Source organism: Crotalus tigris, unplaced genomic scaffold (assembly GCF_016545835.1).
Source record: "Crotalus tigris isolate CLP2741 ecotype Arizona unplaced genomic scaffold, ASM1654583v1 scf7180000020317.251278, whole genome shotgun sequence".
Taxonomy (NCBI): domain Eukaryota; kingdom Metazoa; phylum Chordata; class Lepidosauria; order Squamata; family Viperidae; genus Crotalus; species Crotalus tigris.
Window position 1 is genome coordinate 49,429 of NW_024097961.1, and position 18,798 is coordinate 68,226.

Here is an 18,798-nt window from a genome sequence, read left to right on the forward strand (position 1 = left end):
ATTGTCCCACAATTGGACTGACTTCAGAGAAATGAATGAAACTTTTCTCCTGCTTCCAGGTGGTTTTGTATTTTCCTCTTATTTAGAATGCTGGGGGAATGACATGGAGTGCTGTAATAGTCTCTCTGTCATTGTCATGATTAAATAGTCAATGAGCCTTATCATTTCCACAAATTCTCCTTGTTAAAACTGTTTGGGAGAAGAATGCTTTTCTGCTCTTTGAACATATTTTTTTTCCCACTGTCTTCCAATGATTTTCTTGCTTTGCTGCTTTTTTCTATTTTCTGAACAAAAGAGAAAAGAGACCATTCTGCTGCTCTGGCTTCTTGTGATTGGTTCATTTTGTGTGTGTTCCTACCTTTTCCTCACATCCATAAACTATTAAAATCCTTCAATCTATCCAAGTGTGACCTCAGGGTATGGTCAAAAAACCTTTAAAAAGCAGCTGACATAATGTGATCAAAGCTCCATCTATGTTTTATGTGTATCACATGTCCAACAGACAAAAGAAATAGGCAAAGCTTTGATTGCTGCTATCATCCTGCCTTTCTTTTCCCTCACTCCCTCCAGACACCCTTGTATTTGTGTTATCTACTCCGTAACTTTACCATTACACCAACTAGTGGAATCTTACATTCTGTGCTAGCTATTCCAATTTAACTTGAATTTCTACTCAGCTCTCTGAATATCTTAAATTTTATTGACCTATTTAAATCAAACTTTATTTTAAAGTTCCTTCCAACTGGGGCTGTTTAACATTTCTTACAAGAAGAGGATGTGCAGTAGGCCAAATGTCACTGGCCAAACATTTACTGTGTTTAAGAATAGGCAATGGCAAGGCTACAAATGGTTCCCCCCTGCATAAGAAGACCACTTTTTCTCTGAGCTGTCTGTTTCTGTGGCATTATACCTGTGTAGCGGCCTGCTTCAGCTGATTCTGCTAAATTGTATAGAAAGTGGTGAGGAGGTCATCCAGCTTGGCATCTCACATGGAGTCAGTAATGAAGAGCACAAAGTTTGCCAACCAGCTATGTCAACACTCCTAGCTCTCTAGAATGATTCCATCCAAAAGGGCAAATTATTGGGCACTCTTCACTCTCATATCAAGCCTTGCATCCCAGAAAAGCAAATGGATCATTAACAGCTAACTTCTCACACCATTTCAAAAATGTTTCAGGCAAGGTATTTATTGCATTTGGTTCAGCACAATCTAGACTCTTTGACGGAGGCTGCCTTCTCAGTTGTTCCATCCATATGCAGTAAAACCTCACCCCACCATGAACCGGAGGCAAGAGATGACCATGCTGTTACCAAAACCTGCTAGAAACATGATGGTATTTCCTATCCAAGATCTGCTCACCAAAAAGTGGTGACAGTGATCCTTTGTGAGATCTCAATTGGTACCGTAAATAGTTGGATGCAAATGCCTTTACATAAAGCTGGGCTCCAGAAATAACCTGTGTTATCACCTCTTTAGCTGCATAGCAGCAAATCTACCTCAGCCTCTGCCAAGCTGGTTATCCTGAAAATACTAGATTGTCCTAATTTTTCCTTCAGGGGAAGAACTGCTATTGATGTATGCTTCTGGAAAATCAATAAAACTCACATGTCTGAGAAATGGAATTTTATTTTATTTTACTTTATTTTATATATCCCTACTTCTAGGGATAGTTGTATCAAAATATTTACAATGGCTGCACAAAAAATAAATGTTGAGAAATGGCAAGTATGACAGAACGTAATCTAGCAAATACATATAAAAACAGTATAATGGAGAAAGCAAGAAAGAAAATACTGTTTATACTAAACTTGCAATTCTGAACCCCTCCTTAACTTTTCATATCACTCAGGTACAATAAAGCAGAGAGCATATTAGCAACTTCCTAAGTATAGTTTCCATTCATTATTTTTAACTGATCTATGTGGCAGGAAGGCAAACTGTAACTATGATGTAATAATAAGTCTTTCCACTTTCATATAGCAATTTTCTGCTTGGCCCTCTATTTGCAAAATTTAATTAGCCGGGCTTCTTCTTCTCCCTTGGGAGACACACTATATGCAATTAAAATGGGGGGAGGGCAGTTAAGATGGGTACACACACACACACACACACACAAACCAGAAGCTTTGTTTCTATTATCACAGAATTCTGACTCAGGAACCCTGTTTTATACTACAAATAATTTCTTTCTTGACCAATGCAATATTAAGGTCTGCCCACAACACACATTATATATTATAGTTTAAATGCAAGTTTCAATATTGAAAGCCCTACTTTAACAATGTTTCACCCCCTCCCATCCCTCATTCTATTCAATAAAAGGAGAAATTGTTAACAGTTTTATCTAATTTGATGCTGGGAGATGAGATCCCATGACCCAGAGTTGAATGCCTAAAGGATTGACAGCTTGAAGAACACAAACTTTATGGACCCAACAGTTCTATGTTCATAGTGTAGCTTTATAAAATGGATATACCAAGTTTTGTTGGAAAGTTGCATATTTTAATGACATGCTTTATAATTATGAATATTGTTTGCCTTTCTCCACCCTACCCATCTTCCTTTACCATTCACTTCTTTTTTATTCTCCAGTGGCTACTGCCTTTTATCTTCAGCAACAGCAGCACTATTCTTTACATGACAATAAAGAGTGGAAATTAAATACTTTAAAACATTAATTTTAAAGTTACAATTTAGATAATATTAAAACAGGTTGATTTTTCACATTTCATATCTTTTAATTCCAAGGAATTTTTTTATTAAAAAAATGAAATGCACAATGAAGTAACATCTCTCCCATTCCAAATTTGGAAAATAGGCACAGTGATAAATGGAACTGGTTATGGAACAATTAGATAGCTTAGGAGATGCAGGTTAGTTTGAGAAGTAGTTCTGTCATCCAGTATTTCATTGCTATCCTTCAGCATCAGATGACTGAGGCAAGTACCTCATTTTACTTTATAATGTGTCCAGCTCTAACACTGTTTAATTTGGAAGGGAGGTTGATACTTCTAATATCTCACTTCATTATATCTTCTTGGATTACTAGAAATGGATGGTGGTATTCATGGGTGATATGCCATGCTGCTGAAGGATCAAGAAGGAAATTGAACAACTTATTTATTTCTGCCATTTCAGCTGTCAGTGAAGGAGAACACTGAGGCCTTTGAATGGAGTCTGAGAGATATCATCTCTCTACTCTGAAGATTCTTCAACCATATTCATGGTCTTAAATTCATAACAGAAGAGGGTCTATAGCAATTCTCTCTTATGGAGTTTTCTATCTTTCAGCATGTTGGGTGAGTAGTATATTCATTATTTTTGGCAATCTTCTCATAGCAAAGTGAGTTATACAACCCCCCCCCCCACAAGTCCCCCAATTTCTAATCTTCCCTCTCTATTTTACCCTGACAACTCTCATTTTTTCCTGAGTACAAGATACAGGATCCCAATAATGAAGCTAAAGCAAAAGCAGATCCAGGCCAGTATAAAGGAATATCCATGGTGACCGTCTTTGTAATACTGAGGAAATCGGGCAGTATAGATCGAGGCAGCAATCAAAATAAACAGCCCTGTGAAAACAAAAGCAACCAAACAAATAAATAATAAAATAAAGCAAAATTGGGAAGACACTTTAAATCTTTAGTTCATCCAAACAATTGTAGATTTCACACTGAAAAGAACTGGAAAGAAAAGGATTAACCTACTTTATTTGAATATTGAAAAAAATCCATCTGCTTTATTATAAAATAAAAATATATTTTGTTTTGAGTCACATTATTTACAGTATGGTTACCTTATCAGATGGTTTTTTTTTAAAAAAAAAAAAATCAAATACAAAACCTAACACTAATACTGATAGGACTCAGTTCATGTCTGCAGTTATTCCATATAGAGCCATAACTGATAACCTGAATGCAGAACACATTATTTTCTCCTAGTCATTTTTTCTGTCTTTTCTATCACCATGCCTGATAAAAAGTTCTTGAAAACTCCAATGCCTGCATGCTACTTTGTAATCTTGAGTTGATGTAAAGAAGACTGTCTCAGTCTACAGTCTCTTATGTATAGACAAGTCTACCTGAATGCCTTGGAATTTATAACTGTTATACTTTCATCTCTGGAGTAGGCTCCTGATACCAGTAGTAATGTAACTGTTTCTGTACCCTGTCAAGGAAGATAGTATCTATTTCCACATGTACTGAACGATTTTTCATTTTTAACATTGAGCCCCTTGTCAAATTTCCCCAAGTGAAAAAAAAAGTATAGAAAGTAACCATGATGAAAGACCCTTTTCATCAGTAGCCTTCACAATTATAAAATGCCCTCCTTGTAGAATTTTTCCTGGTAGCTTAACAGCTATCAAAGAAAGAAGGCATTATGTTTAAACTTAGGTTTTCTATTTTCTTATCTCTGATAAATATTTTATTGTTTAAGCAATGGACTATGTGCCTCTTGGATCCAATAAAACTATATAAAGTACTAGAATAGAATAGAGCTGGAAGGGACCTTGGAGGTCTTCTAGTCTAGCCCCCCATTCAAGCAGGAGAACCTATACCATTTCAGACAAGTGACTGTCTAGTCTCTTCTTAAAAACCTCTGGTGATGGAGCACCCACGATTTCTGAAGGCAAACTGTTCCACTGGTTAATTGTCCTCACTGTTAGGAAGTTTCTCCTTAATTCCAGATTGCTTCTCTCTTTGGTCCCTTTCCAACCATTGTTTCTTGTCCTGCCCTCTGATGCTTTGGAGAATAGTTTGACCACCTCTTCCTTGTGGCAGCCCCTCAAATACTGGAATACTGCTATCATGTCACTCTTATTTCTTTTTTTCTTTAGACTAGCCAAACCCAACTCCTGCAGCTGTTCTTCATATGTTTTAGTCTCCAGGCCTTTGATCATCTTTGTTGCTCTTCTCTGAGCTTTTTCCAAGGCCTCAACATCTTTTTTGTAGTATGGTGACCAAAATAGTTTGCAGTATTCCAGGTGTGGTCTTACTAGGGTTTTATAAAGCGGTACTAATACTTCACGTGATCTTGATTTTATGCCTCTGTTTATACAACCCAGGATTGTATTAGCCCACTGCTAGCTCATAGTCAAGGGATCGTCCACTAGGACTCCAAGGTCCCTCTTATAGTTGTTGTTTTGAGCCAGATCTCACCTAATCTGTATTTAAACTTTTGATTTTTCCTTCCTAAATATAAAACTTTGCTTTTCTCCATATTAAAACTCATTTTGTTGGATAGGGCCCATTGTTCAACTCTGTCAAGATCTTTTTGGATTCTGAGCTTGTCTTCTGGGGTGTTGGCTATTCCTGCCAGTTTAGTGTCATCTGTAAGTTTGGTGTCATCTGCAAATTCAATTCCCTCATCTAAGTCATTTATGAAGATATTAAAGAGTACTGGGCCTAAGATGGAGCCTTGTGGTACCCCACTGCTTACTTCTCTCCATGTGGATGTAGTACCATTGAGGACTATTTGCTGAGTATGGTTTGTCAGCCAGCTACAGATCCATCTGATGGTGATGTTGTCTATCCCACCTTTTTCTAGCTTACTAAGTAGCAGGTTGTGGTCTACTTTGTCAATTGCCTTACTGAAATCTAAGTATACTATGTCCACAACATTTTGCTGGTCTACTAATTTAGTCACTTTATCAAAGAATGAAATAAGATTGGTTTGGCATGATCTGTTTTTGACAAGCCTGTGCTGGCTACTGGCTATAACTTTGTTTGCGTCTAGTTGTTCACAGATCTGTTTTTTTATTATCTTTTCCAGCATCTTCCCAGGTATTAATGTTAGACTGATTGGTCTGTAGTTTCCTGGGTCTGTTTTTTTTTTTTTTTTTCCTTTCTTGAAGATGGGAATCACATCAGCCCTTTTCCAATCATCAGATATTTCCCTAGTGCTCCAGGATTTTTGAAAGATATATTGCAATGGTTCTGACATAACATCTGCCAGCTCCTTCAGAACTCTGGGATAATCTGTCGGGTACCAGTGATTTATAATCGTCAACGTCAAATAGGTATTCTTTTACCATTTTCTTGCTTATTTTAATTTTTGTTTCTAGTTTATCTTTTGTAGTAGTTTTTTTTATATGTTGGGCTATAATTTCTTTTTGTGTGAAGACTGATGCAAAGAGTGAGTTAAGCAGCTCTGCTTTCTCCCTACTGCCTGTTACTTCCTTGCCATCTTCTCTCTTTAGTGGATCTACTGTTTCCTTGACTTTTTTCTTGTTATTAACATGTTGAAAGAAACTTTTTTTATTGTCCTTGATTTCTGTTGCAAGTCTTTCTTCATTCTGAGCCTTTGCTTTCCTGATTTCATCTTCGCATGTTCTGGCTGTCTGCTGGTAATCAGCCTTAGTTATGTGACCCTCTTTCCATTTTTTTGTACTTGTCCTTTTTGTCTTTCAGTTTGTCAGAGAGAGCTTTGTGTAGCCATGCTGGTTTCTTCTTGAATTTTTTGTTTTTCTTTTTCAGTGTATTGTTATATATTTCCATGCTTCTTGCATTGTTTTCCCCTTTAGGATTTTCATCCATGGAATTTTTCCTAGGTTCTCTCTGAGTTTGTTAAAATCACCTCTTTTGAAGTTTAAGACTCTGGTTGGATTATTTTCTATTGCTTGTGTTTGCATTATATTGAATTTCAGTATGACATGATCACTTTCACCCAAGATTCCAGCAACTTCAACTCCCTCTATCACTTCTTATTTGTTAGTAAGAATTAGATCCAGTATAGCTTTACTTCTAGTTCCCTCCTCCACCTTTTGAATGATAAAGTTGTCAGCTAGGTTGGTTAAGAATCTGTTTGATCTCCCACTCACTGCAAAGTTTGTCTCCCAGTTGATATCTGGATAGTTGAAGTGTCCCATTACTACCGTGGTATGCTTCCTACATACTTTTGTTAACTGGCTGGCAAAGAGTTCATCTATTTCTTCTGATTGGTTAGGTGGCCTATAATATACACCTATGGCAATGTCATTTTTTCCCCTTTTATATTGACCCATATACATTCTGGAGGGATTTTATCTTTGATCACGTGCATTTCTCTTTTTGTAAATCTATTTCTTTTGAACAATTTGTATCCATCCATCAGTACATTCCAGTCATGGCTTTCATCCCACCAGGTTTCTGTAATGCCAACTATGTCATACCTGCCCTCATGTACTATTGCTTCTAGTTCAACCTGTTTATTCCCCAAGCTTTGAGCATTTGTATATAAGCATTTAAGACCTTTATGCCTGTCTGTGGGTACGTTTTCTGCATCTCCTGATTGTTGTTTGAGTTTTTCTTTTTTTCCTTATCATTCCCTACCTCATTGTTTGATTTGTTTTCTTGAGACTTATGACTGATTCTGTGTTCTAGAGATTCTAAAGCATGGGTGTCAAACTCACCATGTCACATGACGTGTCATGACATGTCACAACTTTTTTTGCATTGCTGGAGCTGAGGTGGGCATGGCCTCATCATGATGCAACCAGTCTGCAGGTCAGCAGTTTGACACCCCTGTTCTAAATATTAGTCACCGTTCCCCCTTGATTTTAGTTTAAAGCCCTACTGATGAGTTGGGCCACTCTTTTTCTAAGTACATTTTTTCCTTCACGTAGGAAAAGCAGTCCATGGTCCAGGAAACCAAAGTTTTCTTGGAGACACCAACCCTTTAGCCAGTGGTTTATTTTTAGAATTCTTTGTTCCCTCAATGGGGGTTGGTCTTTTGTTGGTAGTACTGATGAGAACCCTACTTGTGCTCCTAGCTCCTTAACTTTATTGCCTAGTTGCTTATAATCTCTCAGTATTGTACTCAGGTTCTTTATTGTGTCATTCGTCCCAATGTAAAGGAGGAGGAAAGGGTAGTAATCTGTGGGCCTAATTATTTTGGTTAGGTTCTCGGCTACATCTTTGATTTTTGCTCCAGGGAGACAACATACCTCCCTGGATTGTATGTCTGGTCTGCAGAAGGCTGATTCTGTTCGTTTGAGGATAGAATCTCCTATTACCAACATTTGCCTTCCTTTTTTGGGGGGGTGCAGTCTGGGGTGCTTTTCTGTTTATCTCAGTGTGTTTGTTGAGGTGACTCTTTTAGGGATATTTGGTGTTGTTTCTTTGCTATGTGTCTGCATGTTTTCTTTGAGGGGGAGGTTGTGGGTCTACATCTTTCCATCTATGGGGAGAAATCGATTGCTCAATTTTAATGGGTCTGCTTCTGGTTGGGTTAGATTGGGCAGTAGGGGTTTGTTAGATGTCTGCTGCTTCTTTCTTTGATTATTGTGTTTCCTTCTATGTGTGACATACATCCATTTTTCTTCCTCCAAGGGTTTATCAGTAGGGTCAAATCCTCTGGGAGTTATTTGTTCATTATTAGGTTCAGTTTGGATATAGCTTTCTTGTGTAGGTTGGATTTTGGCTAGGGTTGCCTCTAAGTCCCTTACTTTTTCCTCTAATAGTTCACATGGTTTACTTCTAATGCATGTATCATTTGGGTGTTCTTTGGGCATAAGCACATACATGGAACATGTATTGCATATCACAATAGTATCAGTTGCCTGTTCCATGAGTTTGTTGTTTGAAAATCCCTCTTTTTGGTTGGTGGATGTGGTTTGTTATTAGCCTTGTTTCTTTCTTCTCTGTTCTAGGTAATTATGCCTATTTTTTTCCTATCCTTTTTCTGTCTGTTTGTGCTTGTTTTTCTACCTTATTTTTTAACCTTCTTACTATTATGTTAGTTTTATTTATCCTTTTTTCCCTCTATTTTTTTAAGTTTTTTCACTCCAGTTCCTCCCTGCCTTATTATTTAAGATTAGCCTTGTTAAGATTTGCCTCTTTATTAGTCTATTCTTTCTCGATTTCTAATGTTCCACTCTTGTCCTTATTATTTGCCTATTTATTTAGCTTTTGCTTTCTGTCCTGTATTTATTTCTATTCTTTACTGGGAGTCTTCCTCCCTTCCTATTGGGACGTCAAACTTAATTGTTGCCTTCACTTCCATTGCTTGCTGCTCCTGCCTCGTTGTTTTCTCTGCCAACTCTAGTCTGTCTTTTGGTGCTCATCTCTGCTCTGGTCAGGCCTCCAGTCAGCTTTCCAGTCAGCTCAGCTCCACTGTCTGGTCTGCTCCTCTCAGCCAGCCACTCAGTTTTAGAGATCAGAACTCTCTAGCTCGAAGAGTCTCTGTTGCTGCTGCTGCATTTTTCCCCTCCTCAGATTTTGCCACTACCAATTCTTCATAGCCCATGGATTGCTCCAGACCTTTTGTCCTCTGCCAGATCAGGCTAGCAGGAGGTGAGGGAGGGGGCTGCTGATCTTGCTGGGGAGAGAACATTGATCAAGTCCTCTACCTGGGGCAAGTCACTGGGGAGGGCTGTGGGGCTGGAAGGATGCAAGGAGAGGGCTGTGGTAGTCAGGCTGCCTCTCGTTTGCTGGGTCCTGGGTTGGGCTGCCTGGCTTCCCCCTCGAGCTGAGATGCCTAGATTGGGGTATGGGTCTAGGCAATTACTGAATATACTGTGACCCACCGGTTCACTGCTTCCAACAGTCTCCCTTGTCTGCTGTTCACTGCTGGTTCTAGATATAATACTTCACATAGTATTAGATAAGGTTTCCAACTTGAGCAGGGAGTTGGACTAGAAGACCTCCAAGGTCTCTTCCAACTGTGTTATTCTGTTAGATTTACACATCATAACTATATACCACCTTTCTCCAGTATTTTGGACTAATTTCCAATTTGCTATAGATAAAAGCTTTCCTTACAGCAAATCAGCATAATGGCTCCAGTGATGTAGAAGCGTTTCCCCTTCTCCATGGTGAAGAGCTGTACCACGAACATGACCAAAGAAATGAAGGAGAAGATGATGGCCAGGATCATGAAGGCCTGCACAGCCTTGAGGGCAGCTAGAGACACAAGGGAAGAAAGAGAGAAAGGAACACAGGAGTTAAATGGATAGCAATACACCATTAAAGCAATATCCATAGATGAAAATAAGCAGTATATTACCCATGTCATCATTGTTAAAAACAAGGTTCTGGCAACTGCTTTCTGAACATTGCTTCCAGATCCCTGAGGAGTTTGTTTTGCCAGAAATGGTGGTTACCATCCAGACCTAAAATAAAGCAAAAGAAGCTTTCATATTTGGATTACTTCCCTTTAGGAAACTGACATCAAGCTAAAACTGGAAGCCAGTTTAGCTGAACTTTTGCAAAACTGTCATCAATAATTACTAGGTTTTCCACAAAGGCTGATGTTTTTGTACCAAAAGACATTTTGGATTATGCTGCAATATAGCTGATACTAGAGTGCTTTTTCAGCAATGCACATACAATAATATATTATTTGAATACACATAATATAATTGCAAATGTTGATATGTTTAAGGTAATATATACTTAGAAAAAATGTCTGCCAAAATGGAATGCAATTATTGATGTGAAATTTAACATTAATTTAGTAGGATGTATAGTAGAATGATTTATCTGAACAGAAAAACAAGATATTTATGAAAATAGTTGTTGTTGCAGGATCCAGTCTGGGTTGGTCACTGAGACCAGAAGTTTAGTCTTCCAGGTTTTTTGACTCCGGGAACTTCTCTCTACTGTAGTGTGTGCTTTGGGCTATTCTATGCATCTTATGTATGTGGTGCCTTCTTATTGGTTGATTGGTGTGTTGATGGCTGGCTATTGGCTGTTGTTTCTTTGTATTGCCAAATCCTCAGCTCCTAAATATCTGATAAGCTGGTGGTAAATCAACACTCCTGTTGACTGACAAGGGGCTCGTTTCCCAGACTTCAATCATTTCACTGGCTATCTTTGTACCTGCACGGCCAACAATCTTAGTTGCTGTGAAATTGAATATACAGTATATCCTTGTTCATTGCAATTTATTTGCCTTCATTTGATAGTTATTGTTGCTCAGGAAATACTGTAATTAACAAGTCCCAATTGGAAGCTCATCAAAATCCATTTTGAGTTTCTCTTACTCTTGGGGAAGGGGAGGAGAGGAGATTGGTTTCCAACAAGTGAAATAGCCAATTATAAACTATTTATTCAAAAAAAGCCTTGTTGTGTTCAAACTACTTGCAAAATGGCTTTGGGATTGCTGTTGTAGCAAATTTGGAAATGTTTGAAACCAATCATGATCTAATATATAGAAACTGGGGAAAAGAAACTCAATGGGTATAAAATGAGAACATTGAAACCTAAGAACTGCCAGCTGGATTAAACCAAAGGGCTATTTATTCCAGCACTATATCACACAGCGTCATGTCTGTTTCATCTGAGAAATTTATGAGACAGCTCTTTTCACTGTTGTTTCCCAGAGGCTAGTGTCTAAGGTACAGTATGCTGCATTTATTCTGGAGACAGTTTACAGCCATTCAGGCTACTAGTCACCAATAGCTATGCCTTCCTGAAATCTCTACTTCGCTCTTAAAACATTTAAAGTGATAGCTATTATTATATTTATCTCTCTTGAGATTTGGGCTTCTTGGCTTGTGATAGGAAGACATATTTACTGCTTTGTTCTAGGTAATCAAAATGAATTAGCTTTGACATTCGACACCTTAATACAATCATATACACATTCCTTTGAAAACTGTATGATATGGTGATGGTTGCTCCAACTGATGATGCTTGTCCTTGTACACTAGGTATAAAGAACTGCCTTATACTAGTTAACCTATTTCATCATCAAGTATTCAGTATTTTCTGTTCTGACAATAAGTCTCAATGGCTTGAAGCAGAAGCCTCTTATATCATTTTGTACCTGATCCTTTTCAATTAGAGAAAGATCTAATTGAGACCCAAATGGATGATCTACTACATGAAAACTACTACTGTGCCACTAAATATGATCCCTTTTTAGAGATTATTTCAGGAGAGCTAGCCCATCTGTTCACATTCTCCTCAGCCTTCTGTTCACAGGGTTTGGAACTACTTCGTTAACAAGCCAGAAACTCAGGATTACCTTTTTCAAAAAAGAAAACAGAGATTCTCAACTTTAGATTTTACCAGATATGCTAAAACAGACTTTCTCTGATGGCCCCTTGACTATTTATTGAAGAGCTGGAATCTAATAATTAAGATTATTAATTCAGTAAAATTTAGAACAGCAAATTCAGGAAGCCATGATGTGAATGATACAAAAGATGGTCAATTCAGAAAAGTCTACTTTAATTACTGACACTGAATTAAATAAAAATGTTTGCCTCCTCATCTCTTGCAATAATATATTTTAATTATTGCTGCATTTACTGTATTCTGTTTATAGTACAATGCATTTATAAATCATAAAGAAAGGCTGAAAAACTCCCATTCATGAACATTTACAGGTGAGGGGGCCAAAACCACAAAAATTGAACTGCAAATCACATGAAACCTTGTCTTTTTTTTTTTACTGTACCCTGCCCACCTCAGATGATCTGTTCCCATTGCAGTTGCCATAATATCAGAAGCCAGACTGGCTGTTCCATGAAGGATCCTCCCTATGGTTTTGAGAGTTCTCAGTTACAATGCAACCACATTCCCATATTTTAAAAAAGTGCAAATCATTTATTAATAAGTATCCTTTAGAAATCATTACATTGCTAGATGCCTGGAGAATGTGATAGGAAAGGTCATACTTCCAATGTCATGAATATTGTAGTCTTTCAACTGGATTTTCTATATGATCTAAGCAGGCTCAGAATTATTTTCTTGTTGATGTATTTGTATCTTTAAAATGTTTTTAATATAATCTGATGTTAGCTACCATTTCATTTATATATTGACCCCTTAGGCTATAACTATGTTTTCCACGCTTCTAGGTTATAGTAAGCAGAATACAGATCAATTTAGAGCAGATTTATTTAGAAGAGGCTAGCGCTATTTTGAGTTTGTATATTAAAATAAACATAATGCAACTTTAAAAACAAAGGCTAATGAGATATATGGGCATCATTTTTTTCAGAGCCTAGTCTCTGTTTCTTGATATTACTTTAAGAAAGGGCATAGGACAGATGACACTGAATTTTTATAACTTACATGAAAATGTAAGTTATAGCTTTCCTTGTAAAAGCTATCCAGATGGATGTAACTGACTGTTCCTGAGCTTTAAAAATATATATACGTTGTACAAAAAAGTAATTAGACTGACTACTTCAAATGATAACTACACAGCTGATAGGGGGCTATTTGATATGTTGGAGTCTGTGGGACCAAATATGGAGAAGCGGAGTAAAGAACAGAGCATTTTTGTTCTGGCTGCTTACTTCATAAAATATTTGGAGGAAATCCTTGGGGGGAAATCTAACTGCAGATCTGCTATCTTCCATATTCAAATGAGAGTCATGGGAATCTGGATTGCATATGACAAAGATATTCCTAAGCTTCTCTCCCTGTAAAATTCTATTCTCCTGATTTCTGATGAGGGGGGACAGATGCCAAATACTGGAACAACTGAGTGCTGAGAAAACAAAGAATTTATTGTGGTTTCCTGAGTTTTTTTGGCTTCTAAATATCTTTCCTGTTTTTGTTCAATGGTATGTTGGCTTGTATGCCATGGGTGTGTTTGTGTGTATGTATGAGTGTGTATAAAATAAGTAGGCTGTTTCAGATAGAAGTATCCAGCAGATGTCATCATAAACTAAAGCAAAGGAGCCAGTTGATATGTAAATATACTGTAAGTGTGGCCAAAGCAATAATGAGTAACACATTCCACTGTCTTCCTGCTTAGTTCTCTTCTACTGTTTATCAGCTAGCAGTCCAGAGTCAATGCTGTGAAATCCAAAGAGGCTTATTTTCTAACAAGTATACTTATTCATGCAACACTGGGTGTGGATCGAAAATCAGTCCACAGCTGATTTTTAGTACATTGTTTTCTTTTCCAAAGGAAGTGGTGGAAAAAAGAATCTTGAATTTTGAATCTTTTATCAGAAGTTTTGTAAAATCCACAAGTACTTCCCCACTACCCCCAGAATTGCTCAGCCATACTATTGAACCATTATAAAATAAATAGCTGGAAGAAACTGTTTCCTCTTATTTGCTTATCTCCTGAGGGCTATCCTCATTGCGAGCTTATTGAGATTAGTCTAATTAAGAGAACATAACAGAAATTATGTAGTTTAGAGCTAATGTTCCCAACACTATCAAATCAACCGTACATTAACTTTACTGCAATATTCATAGTAGTCTATAATAGCGGTAACGATAATTTGGGGGTTCTTTTGTCTTTTGTAAAGGAAAACCTGTTTGATTACTTGTTTATGATTGATGTTAGCAAAACTAAAATCATCTTAAATTTATTTTCCCAACCTGGTCTCCACTGGACTTCATGCCACATTGTCAGTTGCATAGACTTTGGATTATGGAAATTCCAGCACATCAGGAGGGAACCAAATAAGACTAGACTGCTTTACGTTTAGTCCAAAATGGTTGTTCTTTTGAAATATCAACCAACTTACACATGAAAGGTTTTTAATATAAGACAGAGAGAGAGGGAGATGAGAGGGAGAGGGAAAGAGAAAGTCCACAAGGCAATTCCTGCTCAATTAGAAAAAACAGTGGACTTCAAAACTTATTCACACAGTCATCAAGGGAAATCATAAACATCAGAAAAGTCTCTAGCTCATGTTGGCTTAATTTTTTATACCTATTGTAGGAGAAGAGCCATGTTAGTCTATGGTAGACAAAAAACAGGAAACTCTGGGATCACTTTCCAGACTAACACATTTTATTAAAAGACATAAGATTTCACAAGCTACAGCATCAAATACTGAGCTATAGTTCCCAAAGGCCTGTGCCTTGTAAATAAAATGTGTTAATTTGAAAAGTGCTAATAGATTCATTCTGATTTGTGTATCTGTGCCTGTCCATGTATGTGTATATGTGTGTCGATGTGAACTTTGTTTTTAGTGGACTGTATCTAAATAATCAACTAAGTAGTTTAAATTCTTCAAGCAGCATTAGAAAAGGCTACTTTGTGACCAAATTATATAAACAGGTCCTTATTGCCTATTGCATATCCATGACATTATAGCATTTTTGATATTTGTAGAGTTCTTGATGTTCCCTGAAGTTGGATGTTTGTGTGTGTGTGTGTGTGTGTGTTGCAGATATTTCATTAGCCTACTAGGTAAAATCCTCAGAGCTTGAAAGGATTGGGGTTTGCAATGATTAGTAATAATAATAATAATGAGGAGGAGGAGGAGGAGGAAAAGTAGTAGTAGTAGTAGTAGTAGTTGGAAGGGACCTTGGAGGTCATCTAGTCCAACCCCCTGCTCAGGCACGAAACCCTATACCATTTCAGACAAATGGCTGTCCAGTCTCTTCTTAAAAACTTCCAGTGTTGGAACATTCACAGCTTCTGGAGGCAGGTTGTTCCACTGATTAATTGTTCTAACTGTCAGGAAATTTCTCCTCTAGTTTGCTTCTCTCTCTGGTTAGTTTACATCTATTGCTTCTTGTCCTGCCTTCAGGTGCTTTGGAGAATATCTTGATTCCCTTTTCTTTCTGGCAGCCCCTGAGATATTGGAACACTGCTATCATGTCCCTCCTCATCCTTCTCTTCATTAAATTAGACATACCCAGTTCCTGCAACTGTTATTTATATGTTTTAGTCTGCTTATATGCAATGGCTCATCCTGTTACTATTGACATTTCTTTAGACCTCTTATCTTTTGTCAATCATAATATCAAATTAATTAAACAAATCTCAAATGCATGTAAATTTTGTTTAGAGGAATTTATACAATGTGGCCCAAAATGCCGAGTACCATGGAATTTAACGGGTGCATTATCTCAAGCCTACTCTTGAGAAATTCTTTGTTTCCTGACCAAGGGTGTGGTAGGAGGCCTGTCTTTTTTGTACAGAATGAAAAAAATCCTTTTGGAATTTACAGAGGGGGGGAGGCATAGTACTGCTTACTTTATTCAATGCATAAATAAATACATTTTTACATTAAAATTGCCTTATCTGCATCATTTCCTGGAATAATGTAACTGAATTATTGAAAGAAATACTAAACAGAAGAAAGCTGTGTGTGATGATCCAATCCTGACATCTAGACTTCCTTCTCTTCTGATTCTTGGTTGATTTATTTGATGCTCTAGGAACAAAGTCTTTAAGCTCAACATTTTGGAAGAGTGGAAGGAACAAATTTAGAAGAAAATTGCTTTGTGTGGGGTCTTGCATGGTTTCTCAACCATGGCAACTTTAAGTTATGTGGACTTTAACTCCCAGAATTCCCAGCCGACATCCCTGAATTTTGAATTCTGTTCAGCTACAGGTAATTCCCAGTCATAAAATCACAAAATTACAGAGTTGGAAAGCACCTCAGAGGTCATTTAGTTTAACCTCTAGCCAGCAAGTGCAAGTTTAATTCTATTGTTTTTTAATTATCTCAAAGGGCAAATAAAATTGGTACATGACACATCAAAAGAAAAATAGTTATACAGATTCATTATACAGTATAGTATTAGTAGTGTATATGAATGCAAGCAGAACTAATCAGTCATAGACTGAAGATTTTAAAAGTTCAGTTAATCGAAATGAGTTAATTTACCATATTGTTATTTTTTACTTTTTTAATGCAGAAAAGACATTTCTGTAATAGTATTGGAAATGAATGGTACTACTCTGCTTGTCAGAGTTTGATAGGAAATGGTGAAATAAAAGTTAAAGCTTTGAAAGGAAGAATTAAATCTGTTTTCACTTATTATTTGGATATCCACTTAGTTCTATATTTTTTAACAGAGATACTAGCATGCTCAACTCAGTGCTAACATTCATACTGTGGTAGAACCTATTTTAATGATTTTAGTGCTCAATACATCAGGAAAATATTAAATATATAGGTAGCTAGAGAACATTGTCAATACAGGTTTATATTTTTCTTTTGCATTAATTCAACCACTTTTATTTAGTTTTAAAAATGACAATACAGAAATGTGTAAAAGACATCCTTTGTTCCTAGATATTATTGTGCTTTTGTCTCTGCTGATCTGTATTTGTAAAGTTACAGAAACCTATAATCTTGAAATGAGAGAGGACACAGTGTTTCAACATGGACAGGAAGGAACCAAGCTAGATTTGTCATATAAACCAAGAATCCTGCCAAATGATATCCCCCTCTCCCCATTAAGTTTGGCTTTGCCAAAAAGTTCATGAGAATGTTTTATGATTCCAAAACAGAAAGTCTGGGAAAGACCTTGTAATTATACAACAGACTGTCTGGCAGGTGGGAAACCAAAGCATCTTATAACTAGTATGTCCTAACTCACTCAACTTGTTTCTCAGTGGGCTGGGTCCAGATGTTTTCAGGATCAGGATAAGAGAATGGAATGCTCTCTATTTCATGCCTTTAGGCTATTTTGAATTGCTGCTTTGTTTCAGTTCATAAATGGGGAATATGCCAAGCCTTAGGGCCTTTACTTATTTTGTAGTTTTCAACAACCAGATTAGGAAACCTTAACCCACATAAATAAAACAGAGGAGTTTTCTGTTGTTGTTGTTTTCTGGAGGTAATTTGTTTTCAGAAAATAGTTCGGCATACTGTAAATATATGGTTGATGAACTGGTTTTTAAAGGTGCGTAAATCAAGAATGTAGTGACCTGTCTTCTCCATGTCTGATATTCTCCAAATACAGTCAGTTCTATTTGGTTCTCACAACACCCAAAATTGTAATGTGATTTGATTTTGTCTTAACGTGCCTTGTGTGATCACAGGCATTGAAGTTTGCATACCATGGTAAAAAGCTTAGTATAGTGCAAACTAGCCAACTGTTGTTTATTTAATAAAATGTAGTTAAATGAGCCATAGTTTAGTGTGATGTCTGAAAGTCCTAGATTCTTAGGCAGGAGGAAAGGAGGAGTTGAAATCCAATAATATTAGATGATCCTGCATTTAGGAAAGCCTACTGGACTCAAGTCTGAAAAGGAAGAGACTGGCAGCTTAAAGCACATGGCTCAACAAGGTCTCTAGCACTAGCCTCCCCTGCTTTATTGTAGTGATAGGATTTTTACTGTTTTACCAAGTAATAAGTAAACTTGTCTTTTTTCAAAATTGTTCTGCTCCTTATCTCCCCCTTGCCCCACAGAAACAGAAGCAGGACTGTAAATTCTAGATCACCCACCCTTAAACTTTCACCCGTGCCTACAACCATCAGATGCCCCCAAACACAGAAAAGCCTCTGACTGCAAAAGCATTGCTTGCCGTGGGTCTGAACTAAGTTGAAGAGATCCAACATCTTATGGTTGCTAAAACAGAACAGAAACATTGAGAAGGTTTTGCTACTTACATTAGCAATAGTGGAAACAAAGAGCATGATGACAGTGGCAATATGAACCACAAAAATTCCAGCCAGTAGTACCAACATCTTGGCTCCTCACTTCAGGAACAATCTCAGAGGCAGAGAAGTCTTTGGAAGAGAAAGAGATCTAGGTTAATCTAAAACCAAGCACTGAATGTAAGAGCATGGTTCTATATTAATTCCATGCAGGCAACAAAGGACATATTTTTTAAAAATCTGATCATGACAAAATACAGTAAGTTGGATCAAAAAATACTAGCAGATTTCAGTTTAATCATGTTGAGATTTTAGTGAAACACTCTGAGTAAAAATCATACATATTTGAAAAAGAAGCCTGAATAAATAAGTCTATGAAAATGTATACATTTATTTTAGTTTAAATCCCATTCCCTTATTATTTACTACATTTTATCCCATCCTTCGTTTAAAGCAGAGATATGTTCCCATGAATCCTTGTTCTAATTTCAAATCTCACTCAGTTTTCAAACTTTGCCCTGCCTCATTGGCTTTGCATTTGCCAACTTTTAC

The 18,798-nt window shown here is 37.0% G+C and overlaps 1 protein-coding gene across 1 annotated transcript; it reads right to left on the bottom strand.

Annotated features, from left to right (window-relative positions):
* Nucleotides 1–1,609: 1,609 nt before the first annotated feature.
* On the bottom strand, nucleotides 1,610–18,417 carry EMP1 (epithelial membrane protein 1). The gene is made up of 4 exons (XM_039366421.1): nucleotides 18,259–18,417; nucleotides 9,986–10,091; nucleotides 9,742–9,882; nucleotides 1,610–3,573 (listed from the first exon to the last, which is right to left on the bottom strand). The coding sequence occupies exons 1-4, from the start codon at nucleotides 18,334–18,336 to the stop codon at nucleotides 3,419–3,421; spliced, it is 480 nt and encodes a 159-aa protein (XP_039222355.1). The 5' UTR covers nucleotides 18,337–18,417; the 3' UTR covers nucleotides 1,610–3,418.
* Nucleotides 18,418–18,798: the final 381 nt, after the last annotated feature.

What these genes read in the sequence shown, in the direction of transcription:
- EMP1 (XM_039366421.1), bottom strand. Translation starts at nt 18,336, where the DNA reads ATGTTGGTACTACTGGCTGGAATTTTTGTGGTTCATATTGCCACTGTC. An exon ending in TTTTAACAATGATGACATGG is followed by an intron (nt 9,883 to 9,985) that starts GTAATATACTGC and finishes TTGTGTCTCTAG; the next exon opens with CTGCCCTCAAGGCTGTGCAG. An exon ending in AGCCATTATGCTGATTTGCT is followed by an intron (nt 3,574 to 9,741) that starts GTAAGGAAAGCT and finishes TTGTTTTCACAG; the next exon opens with GGCTGTTTATTTTGATTGCT.